The sequence below is a fragment of the Eufriesea mexicana genome, unplaced genomic scaffold, assembly GCF_001483705.2.
Source record: "Eufriesea mexicana isolate 0111107269 unplaced genomic scaffold, ASM148370v2 scaffold2716, whole genome shotgun sequence".
Classification (NCBI taxonomy): Eukaryota; Metazoa; Arthropoda; class Insecta; order Hymenoptera; family Apidae; genus Eufriesea; species Eufriesea mexicana.
The window spans coordinates 258,086-270,097 of NW_016910782.1; the positions used below are offsets into that span (position 1 = coordinate 258,086).

Here is a 12,012-nt window from a genome sequence, read left to right on the forward strand (position 1 = left end):
ACAAAAATAATACGTTAACACAATTTATAATACAATTTAAATTAGTAATAGGGTAGGTTTTAAGGTATAAGATATATAAGAAATATATGTAAGATATATTGTCAATGGAATTAAAATAATTAAAATTTTAGGGGTGTTATCGAAACAAAAATTATACGTTAACACAATTTATAATACAATTTAAATTAGTAATAGGGTAGGTTTTAAGGTACAAGATATATAAGAAATATATGTAAGGTTTATTGTTAATGGAATTAAAATAATTAAAATTTTAGGGGTTTTTGAAACAGAAATAATACGTTAACACAATTTATAATACAATTTAAATTAGTAATAAGGTAGATTTTAAGGTACAAGATATATAAGAAATATATATAAGGTTTATTGTCAATGGAATTAAAATAATTAAAATTTTAGGGGTCTTTTTGAAACAGAAATAATACGTTAACACAATTTATAATACAATTTAAATTAGTAATAAGGTAGATTTTAAGGTATAAGGTATATAAGAAATATATGTAAGATATATTGTCAATGGACTTAAAATAATTAAAATGTTTAATGGTATTTTAAATCCGTCACTAATTTTACGAATTTCTTTTCTAGCGAATAATATCGTTGTTCGTATCTGGTGAAGATGAAAACGTCATAAAAATGAATAAAAATTTTTGAAATAGCGACAAAAATTGAAGTTCAATATATATGAAATATATACATTATATATTATAAAAAATGTATCTTTATAATTTTTGAAGTAATAGTATAGTATATTAACAAATTTTTAATAATTATTATGGATAATTATTATTATTATACATATAATATATATTAAAATAATATTATATAATATTATTTTTATAGATATCATTATATATAATAATTATAATTATTTATTACTGATTACGTTATTGTATTTCAATGTGGCATTTTTTGAGCTTACTTGTGCTTCTTCTCCTGTCAAATTTAGGGACTCGTCGAAGTATAATATTTTGCCGTCTTTGCCACCACCAGTGACAATAAATCCATCCTTCAGGACACAAATCGAGAATATAGATCCCTCGTGAATGTTTCTCACTATCTTTGAGATTGTGTTTGTTCCTATAACAAAAGAACGTTATTTCAATTGAAAAATATTGTGCTTTCTTCATACTACTAAACTCTTGATACCAAATTTTACATACGCTAAAATACTGGGTGTCCCTAAAAAATGTATACACACTTTAATACCTTATTCTTTCTAATTTATATTAATTTATTATAATACAAATATAATTAATTTATATTTACATAAAATGTGTATACCTTTTTTGGGACACCCTGTATTCAATATTGTTGCAAAATATTGTTCCAACACTAGATACAGTCAAATAGCAATTTATTCCTGATTAGAAAATTATGACATTATTATAAAACAATATCCAATATAAAATTACAAAAGTCTCTATTAGAAAATTATAACTGGCACTATGTAACCCAAAAAATTGATTACTATTCTCTACAATAGAATTCACTTGGCTTCCACTGATTTTATCACTGATCAACGCTAAAGCTACCACGGTCAAATGACTGTCGCAGATGAAATCGAAGTAAAATTTTGGAAAAATGGAATAACGAGAGACATCGAAAAATTGACTAGGTATATGGGAAGAAAATTTTTGATGAACCTCTTAGAAAACAACCATGTAGGCTATAGTAGAAATACTGTCGAACACTAATTTCCAAGCAGCCTGTTCTGACCTTAAGGAGGTATTGTAATCCGGGTTAAAAAAATCGATTTTTTTTTTTTGTAACGAGGCAAATGAGTGTGCGGTCCTACTTCTAAGGGAGTGCATGGCAACGTTTGAATGGCTACTTGAAAAGCGAGGGATAGAGAACGGCGGCATCGGGCCCAACGCGAAAGGACAAACGATAGCGCCAAATCCTTTTGTTGAAATGTATGTCGAATGATTGAGAAGGAAAAAAATGCGTATGGAAAGAGATAGATTTGGCTTTAAGTAAGGATGAAAGGGCGCGAGGCAGTCAGAATATAATAAAGAATTGAGAAGAATCGAGAATTCGGAAGTAGGCAGATTTGAGTTGACTTAGAAAGCTGATTATGTGTAGAGACGTAGTGAATAGAGAATTATATGAAACTTAGTGTAATATCCTAGTTAAATAAAACCTGTTTGTTACAAAAAGAGAGTCATTGTTTATTAGACGCGCAGATCTCTGTCTGTATAAAATTAACACGTTCGTCGCCCAGCGCGATTCGGTTAAGTTTCTCGCGAGGCCCAAACCCCACTGTTGGAGCGCTAGAACGTTATCGGACCGATGATTTCGATGCGTCTAGTACAGACACCGCTCGTTAGATGGTCAACGGACCCTATTTACAATTTTCCATTTCCCGTAATCGTTTTGAATTACTATCAGCAAACTTGCATTTTGCAAATAACCAAACGATAGAACAGAGTAGCAGACTTGGCAAAGTTTTACCACTCCTAAACATATTGACAGACAATTACGAAATATGTAAAAAGAACTACGACCTATTATTCCAATTGTCCAAAATCACGTCGAATATGTTTAGACTGTTTTAACGAATACCATGCGACATAGTATAATGTAATACTTTATCCTAAATATAAATTAATAAAATGTATAGTATAATGTGTATATTTTTCATATTTTATGTTGTATATCCTATATTTATAATTCAGTGCTTATTCCATTGAATTCCTTTTAAAAATCCAACTGAAAATCCTATTTAACTTGAACAAGAAGAGCATCACCCATATTTGGGTGGGAAGTATACCCCCACGGTTTATTATTTAACCTGGTGCAAAAGAATTACAATAATAAATTACAATACCGAATATATATACCACTACCAATCCGTTTCCGCATATAGTACCCCATTTGCCTGAGAAAAGCAAAAGAAATGTGCCTTTACCTCTGCCCCAAACGATGATGTTGCCATTGCTGTCGCCGGTAAGAACGTCTCCACTCTGATTAAAAGCCACGCAAGTGACATATCTCGGTTTTTCCCTGCTCTCGAAAATGCCCATCCGCTTGTACAGCATACCACTGTTATCGAGGGACCAAAAGGACACGTGTCCCTTCCCACAGGACACGATCTGGTTCCGTTCCAGCGGATGCCACTCGGCGCATACCACCGTGTCGACGGAGCACTGCAATTGACAATCGTCATTCATTAAATGGCCCGGTTCCGGTTTCGCACACTCGAATCAACCGACGAAGTGTGTATCTTTGTCGACCGAAACTCTTTTTGTTCTCCCGATCCGTTCTAGAGATGGCAGCGTGTCCGGTGTATAGGGTGTCCCGTGAATCGCGTTGGGTTGGTACAGCAATTGAAATTCGAGGCAAATGAAATTCTTAGGTAGAAAGTGGGAAATGGGAAAATGGAAATGGAACACTTTGCACTCGGCGATTTTTTCGTTACAGGAAAATGGTAATTCGGAGACTTTCTGCTAAGACTAGTAATTCGAATTTAAAAGAAAAAGTCAAATTGAATCATGCTCGTATGAATTTTTTTTTCATTTTAAAATTTGTTAGATTAATTTTTAAAATAGGTATTATATATTACGAGACACTTTGTATATATACATAAATCGAATTTCATTTCTTTATAGAAAAATGCAAAATTGTAATTACTTTCATTTCGAAAATATATTAAATTCATCACAATTATCGTGATTTTATCGCAAAATCAAGAAATGGTACGGAAGCTATGAAGATCATAAAACTGATAAAACTATAGTAACTAGAGTTTACGATATTACTAAATATACAATTTATAATAATTACATCATTGCAAGACAATTATTATATCGGGTTGTTCGGAAAGTAATTTCGTTCTTTTTGGTGAAAATAAAAGAGGATTTTTTTGTAGTGTATAAATATTTTATGGAATTAAATATTCGCCATTTTGGTCCAATATCTTTTGCCATCTTTCTGGCAAAATCAAAGAAATTTTGTCAGAAACGAGTCTTGTTATATTAGCTATCAAGGTATTATATATAATGACAATGCAGCTTAAGTGTGAAGTTGGCTGTGAAAAAATACAATTAACCCTTTGCACTCGACGATTTTTTCGTTACAGGAAAATAATAATTCGAAGACTTTCTGCCATAAAGTCTTTTTACGATATTTCTAAAACGGTGAATAAGAAATCGTATGCAAATTAAGAGGTAGAATTATTTTACTACGATATTCGTTGGGTAATTGTAATTTTGATATATTAATTAATTAATTAGTTTCGTGTTATTTACATATCATCGTAAAATTATAGCATAGATCGTATAAAATTTTAGTCGTTAAATCGGTTTTCGAAATTCAAATTATTTTCGAATTATAATTTGTTTCTGATTAATAGTCGAAATATCTAACACAATAACCAATTTTTCTTAGTTTGATAGCAATCATTGATACCATAATATCAATTTAAAATAAATAAATTAAAATATTATAATATCATATTAAAATTATAGTATTAATATTTTAATATATTTAGTGAATTAAATTAATCAATTAAAATGAAAAATTTACTCGAAATTAAATTAAAAAATTAAAATAAGGACATTGTAGTAAGGAGACACATTGTGCTATATTACATTCGCGTATCTGAATTTTCAGATAACTATGTTGATGGAATCTTTGATACGTTTATAGAGAGCACTATCGAGCTTTGTAAACCCAATTAATTGCAAGGCCACTGGCAGTAAGTACGTTAATTAGGACATACCTTTGTCTCGGTCACCTTAGTACCTCGCTCGCCTTTCTGCCAATCCCAGATCGAGATGTTGTGATCAGAGGTCTCGTCGATAGCACACAAGTAATTCCCACCGTCTGTCTTCGAGAACGAGAGGCAGCAGATCGAGCCATCGAACTCGCCGTTGCCAATTACACAAAGGGTGGTCAAACTGACTGAATTCCATATCCTTATGTGTGGCTGAGACAAATTTACACGTTACACACACCTGTTCCAGCGAGCACAGTAAATCGCAGAAGTATTCGTGCTTCCTTAACTGTCGATTTCAAAGGAACGTAATTTTCCTGCGGTGCCGAATGATTACGTTAACTAACAATTAATTAGTATTTTTCTTGTGAATAGTAAATAGATTGGAAATATGGGAAAGAGAAAAGTATAGCTGCTTTTGCATAATCAATGTAACAGTGCATGTCAATTTACTGTATTTGCAATAATTTTTAATTTCGATTCCTAATTTTTTGAAAATAGAATGGAATCAAATAAATAAATTTTTGGAGAAAGTGAAAAATTATTCTTTATTATAGTCGATTTATATTAAAGACGAAATTTATACAGTATCGAATACATAAGCTAATCGATATCAGGATTTAATAAATAAACAAATTTTCGACTTTGAATACCATAGTATTATTTATATCGTGTCATGTTATATTGTATTATTGAATATCATGTTAATTAACATATGAGAATAATATATAACTAGTGTAATTTAGAAATATGTCATTATTTTAATAAAAGTATAAAAATAATTATAATAATTTAGATATCAAATTGCTTGTTAAAATATTACTGCTTTGGAATGGTGCTAAGTATAATAACTGAGTATTAACACGATAATGATATACGTCCATTATGGAATGATATACACTATCAAAGTAGAAAATTTTAAAATTTATATCATGAGAGAATAGCAATTGTATAATACCGAAAGTTGGAGGAGCACGAATGCTTGCGTGATTCACTGTAAATCTTAATCTAATTAAGTGCTTACCATGGCGTCTCGTCTATCTGTTCCACACACTTGACCAGTAGCGACTACCAGCTTGTTTGGGTGAATAGCGATGCTAAAAAATATCGAGTATAGTATAAAAATACGTTAATGAAATGAAAATTCGAACAAATAAAGTAAAGAGTATAATTATAATAATTAAATATAAGAGTATAGAGTATAATAACAACAAATAAAACCACTGTAGATCCAAAGATCCCCAACCCCTTCTGTGTAAGATTCAGAAAAATCCATTTTCTCACTCTGTCTATACAAAATTCAATTAACAAACGTTAAATCTAGTTCAGAAACACACGAAGAACTCTCAAATTACTCTCGAATCGCCGCCAAACATCCAAATAGATACGTAAGTAGTTCTCTAACTCCCTCTATGCAAGACTGAGAGAGATTCCTGTTCTCATCTTCAAACATTTCACAAAGTTCAGAAACCCTCAAAAGTACTCGTATCACTTCCTAATCGTCTCCAAACACCCAAATATAATCATAGTTCCCCAACTCCACTAATGCAAGATTTAAAGAAATACTTGTTCTCATCCTCAAACATTGCACCGAGTTAAAACCCTCCAAAAAGGTCCCTAATCGTCTCTAAACACTCAACGAAATCCATAGTTCCCTAATTCCCTCTATGTCAGACTGAGAGAGATTTTTGTTCTCATCTTCAAACATTTGACTAACAATAAGTTTAGAAACCCCTAAAAGTTCTCGAATCACTCTCTAATAGTCTTCAATCACCTAAATAGTCTCATAGTTTTCTAACTCCCTCTATGCAAGGCTAAGAGAGACTCTTGGTCTCATCTTCAAATATTTCGCAAAGTTCAGACAACCTCAAAAGTCCTCGTATCACTCCCTAATCGTCTCTAAATACCCAAATATATCCATAGTTCCTTAACTCCCCTTATGCAAAATTCAGAGAAACACTTGTTCTCATTCTTAGACATTTTACCGAGTTGAAACCCTCCAAAAAGCTCCCTAATGGTCTCTAAACACTCAACTAAATCCATAGTTCCCTAATTCCTTCCATGTAAGACTGAGAAACATTTTTGTTCTTATCTTCAAACACTTCACTGAGTTCAGAAACCCCTAAAAGTTCTCGAATCACTCTCTAATCGTCCTCAAACACCTAAATAGACTCATAGACCCCTAACTCTCCTTATGCAAAATTCAGAGCAATACTTGTTCTCATCCTCTCTAATCTCCGGATCACAACTACATCGTCCTGTCTCCTCTGATCAAACAGTCCCGTTCCACACACAGATTCAATTAATCAACAATCCATCAGCCGAAAATGTAGCCAAAAAGAAAGGACCAGAGTCGCTATTAGTTCCGCACGATCATTAAGATCGACGGAGCAGATCCGCATGAATTCAATTAACCAACCATTTGATGTCGTCCGTATGACCCAGGTAATGCCTCTGGCTGTGCTCCTCCATGTTGTACAAGACGACCACAGCAGCGACGAAATAAACGATCTCGCCAGTCGGCAGTAGATGCAGATTGCTTCGACAGTCCCTGCCTCGGTAACCATACACCCAGTCGAGTTTCAGTTTGCTCTGGGGCGGAGTGCTGACTTTGTGAAGGTCGTACGACTCCATCAAAGGCGTCGGAACGTAGAGGACGACGGGTCGTCCCCGCAGGTACATGCGGACGGTGTTTTCCTCCTCGTTGTGCTGCATGTCTCTGGTGCTGCGGAGTCACACATATCCCTTTTCATCCGAGTTCCTCGTCAGGCGCTTCGAGAGACCTCTCGCGCTTGGGTACAGGGATCATGGCGGATGTTGATGACGCGGGAGTTTAAAGTGGACTTTGCAGTTCACGGAGAGTATTTGAAGTCCCGAACTCTCGATCAGTGAAATGCGTGAGCTGGGTTCGAATCTTGGGAAATAATTACGAGCTCGGAAAATTCGGGATAAAAAGTGATTGTTCAGATTAGGAAATACGTCACTGGAATATATTGTCAGGATCAGAGTGAGGTGTTATTATTTGACAGAGAATAGGGTATTTGTGAATCTCTGTATATGGATATTATGAAATTTGGTAAAGGGGTCTACCGACCCCTTGATTTCCACCAATACATGCTCAAAATCCCCATCCTTATTTCATTACTCCCACCACTACCTGGAATAGCTAACAATTGATGAATGATGTCAATGGAATAGAGTTTTGCTTGGAATTATGTGTGTTTTAACTTGGGTACAGTATTATTTTCGAAGACCGAGGCCAGCTTATTACGTATTTCAGTTGTCAAAAGTTTGGGACACATTGATACCTTTTTAAGTGGTCTATGCTTTCAGATACTTTCGTGAGCAAGTTGATATGGTTACTTGAAACTCAAGTTCGGAAGATATAGATGTGGATTTACCCTTTATGAACGAAAATTATACTTCATTTACATAGACGAGTAAACGAAGTATAATAAGTGTAAGTAAAGAAATAACAGTCTATAGAGTACGTAACAAATTATTGAATATTATAGTTTGCATATTATGACATCTGTTCATAGAGTGTCAAAATAACTTTTTAAATAGATTAGTTTTCAATAGGTTTGAGTTTAAGAAGACTGGTTTGTCTTGTAATTTAACATTAGAACTACCAAATAAATAAAAATGACTAGTTGATATATTATTATACAAGGTGTCCCATGCTAACAGTTGTTTGATATAACAAAAATGTGAAGACATTTTTATTATCATTTTTTATGTAGAATGTTACACTGACATTTCATAAAAAATTATGATAAAAATGTAGTCACTTATTCCATCATATGTTTAGTAGTCATATCAAATAACAGTTATTGTGGAACACCCTGTAGGTATCCATTCATCTTCATTAGATAGTATTATTTAATGTATAATTATTGTATAATTATTTATGTATGTATAATGTATAATTAATGTATAATTATTTAGGTATAATATTTATTTACACATTTTAAGTTGGTAATCCTATTGTTAGTATTAGGTTGGTCAAAATATAATATCGATATTCTTATTACTGGTATAAAATAGTGGCCATTTTCTTTAAAATAAAAAAAGTCGATAATTTTATGTAGCATCGATTCTCGAGTCATTAGCGATGACGATTTGTGAAAAAAGTTCCATTGAACATTAATTTGGAATTTTTTACCATCATAAAGGTAGTAGTATAATTCTAATTAACGTGTTATCATATTTAATGCGTTAAAAACACTGTTTTGTATTGAAAAACAAGACAAGGCCATCTATTGCAAAAATTCGGCACTACTTATTAACCAATCTGATATAAAGTATAGTAATTTGTCGATGATGGTTTTGTACGTCATTATGATGATATTTGCAGTAGTATTATGTGAATAAAATATTTCGATTTTACATCTTTGTCAATATTTTGTTTTTGATCTTCAATCAATCAACCAAATTTCTCGATTGGTAAACCAAAAATTTAGGTTAAGTTTGGTTTAAGTTATTTAATTTTATTTTGTATTCTTTATTTTATATTATAATTAGAATGTAATTAGTTGTCTTTGTTGAGTAAAATACAGAATACAAACTAAAATTGCATTACTTAACCCGATTAAAAGCGAGTAACCTAATTCAGAACCTAACCTAAATCGTTGTGGTTGATGGAACATTCTGACGTTACCAATTGAGGTAAATATTTATCATTTATTTCAACTGATAATATTTATTTGCATAAATAATTATGCGAAATATTTATATATCGGGCCGATTATATTGTTTATTGTTCTTTAATTTTATTGTAAATATTACATGTCATTTATGATTGTAAAAGGGCAATTTAAGCATGTCTGCATTTATTATCTTCGATTAGTAAAAATTAAAATTTGTAATGGCCATGCAATAAATTGTTGGTGTGACTTTAACAATCAATTTTACTCTAACGTAAACCATATTATAAAGTGAACAATATTTCCTTTTAAAACGTACTAAATATTTCCCTTTAAGAAATTGCAATTCGTGAAGAATAAATAGAAAAATAAATAAATAATTTTTCAAAATACCTATTTCACATATTAAGTTTAACACTTTATTGTTAGTCTACTATTTACTACAGAGTAATCAAGATTAACTGTGCTAAGTAGGAAAAAAAATATTTTTATGCAATACAGAAATCTATGCCCTTTAGATAATGTATTCGATGAAAAATATGAATCTATAGTAATTTTGATATCAATCTTAAAAAGAATATTTGATAGACGCAATACAGAATATTAATTATATACCTGTTCATTTTTAAAATAATAATCCTACATGTTAAATTTCGCAATGAGAATTATTTTCCTATATGTATAGTGACTGTTATTAAAATTATAATAAATATGATACATTTACTTATCTGTATGTAATTTAAAAGCAGCGACTATGGTCGTGAATGTAACACTTTTATTCGATCATACAGTAGATATTCTTGAACCATACTGGTTTTATCCGTTTTTATTTTTCTCACAATGTTTTTTGCTTGGTCATCAAGTATCTCTGACCATCCCTTTTAAGGTATTGATTCGACACGTCCTCATGATTATATCTGCTGCAGTACACTTACTTAAATTAAAAAAAATTATCGATTTTCCAATGAATTCTCGACGAATTCATCAAATGAAATACTTTTACTTTTCTATTCTATATTTTAAACTTTGGAATGATAACAATAACTTTTAAATAATAATTGAGATATATCCTACAATTTTTTCAATTTTTAATATTTCGAAAATACGTCGTGTTCGAATATTTTCTAATATTTTCATTTGTCATGCAATATTTTGTTTATTCTTACAACATTGAACATAATTATTATAAAACCGAAAGTTTAAATGCTTTTACTTAAGTGTTTCAATAGTGACACGAGTCATTGTACATCGAAGTAATTCTTACGACAAAATTTGGTATGTAAGATAATTATTTTTAAAGCGAACAGATACATAATAGCCACACAATTCGTAAAGGAGAAAATTTCATTCGCCTTTCATTTTTCAGAGCTAAATTCCTTATAGTCTACTTCTTACGTCATTCACAAAAGCTTTCAATTCTCCTGAAACTCGTATTTAACATTCCTTTAACTCCATTTTGTTATTACAAATTACGAAATTACGTTTTCAGATGTTCAAATAAAATTGATAAATAAAGGATATAAAGTAAAAATACGAATTATAAATGGGTTAAACCTTTTGCAAATGAGAGGCCATTTGTTTTAATACTAATGTCAATGATATTTTAAAATAATATACCAATACACGAAACATTAAAATCAAACATTGAAGTAAAAATTCCTTTCTATATTATCAACTTCTATCTATCTATATTATTAAGTATAGTAACAAATTTTATCAATTTTATAGCAGGAAAGCTTCGAGTTATTACTTGCCTATAGTAAAAGAAAACTTTCGAATATAAAACATTATTACAGATATGATTCACATTCTACGATTCAGATATGACTCATATTATTCTCCCATATTTAATCAAAAACTATCAAAAATACATAATTGACAACTATTAAACTGAAATATCAGAGTTCCTAACTTCCTGTCTTTGAAATTACTGAAAATATACGGATGCTTGTACTAAAATTACTTCTATCGAGATAGGAACATAATCATGTACACTTATTTATTTCCCTTCTACCATTCGAAATATAATCGTCTATACATTACAGATCGATAGAACCGGTGTTAACCCTTTGCCCTCGACGATTTTTTGGCTAAAGAAGGGTACGAGTTGAAGAATTTTCTGCTATAAAGCTGATAATATTTTTTGAGGAGTAAATAAGAAATCGTATAATATGTAATACGTAGAATTATTTAATTTCGATACCTCGCACACTGTTATATTATTTTAAATTTGCTATATTAATTAATATCGAGCTTCGAAATTTTATCAAATGGCGACTGAAGGGCGCCTCTCGAGTGCAAAGGGTTAAAACTCTGTATACGAACAAAAATTTGTCCATAAATTTCCCCGAACATTCATAATTGAATACTCTCTACGATACCGACTCCAAAGGACCTGAATCCTCAGTATGAAAACGCGAACAATTATTTTTTCCCTCACTCGACACTTCACCGTTGGCGATACTACTTTCTATTGTAATGACTTTATCTGCCATTTATCAACTTCCGCGTCGATAGTCGTTCCGTGACAATCACTCTACTCCCGATCAGCTATCGCAGCCTTGTAACTTAACTTATCGTACCGAACGATCAGCCTTCAAACGTACTTGTTATCAAATGGATTTCTAAAGT

At 31.4% G+C, this 12,012-nt stretch overlaps 1 protein-coding gene across 6 annotated transcripts in view; it reads right to left on the minus strand.

The window, feature by feature from the left end:
- The window catches only part of LOC108550401 (echinoderm microtubule-associated protein-like 2), a 122,476-nt gene that overhangs the window by 10,164 nt on the left and 100,300 nt on the right, over positions 1 to 12,012 (minus strand). For all 6 annotated transcript variants that reach the window (XM_017904146.1, XM_017904145.1, XM_017904142.1 and 3 more), the window contains 5 exons: positions 7,155 to 7,460; positions 5,760 to 5,832; positions 4,742 to 4,948; positions 2,930 to 3,167; positions 941 to 1,098 (listed from right to left, as the gene is read on the minus strand). In XM_017904146.1, coding sequence (XP_017759635.1) covers positions 941 to 1,098; positions 2,930 to 3,167; positions 4,742 to 4,948; positions 5,760 to 5,832; positions 7,155 to 7,460 — 982 coding nt within the window. The remainder of the gene's footprint in view (positions 1 to 940; positions 1,099 to 2,929; positions 3,168 to 4,741; positions 4,949 to 5,759; positions 5,833 to 7,154; positions 7,461 to 12,012) is intronic.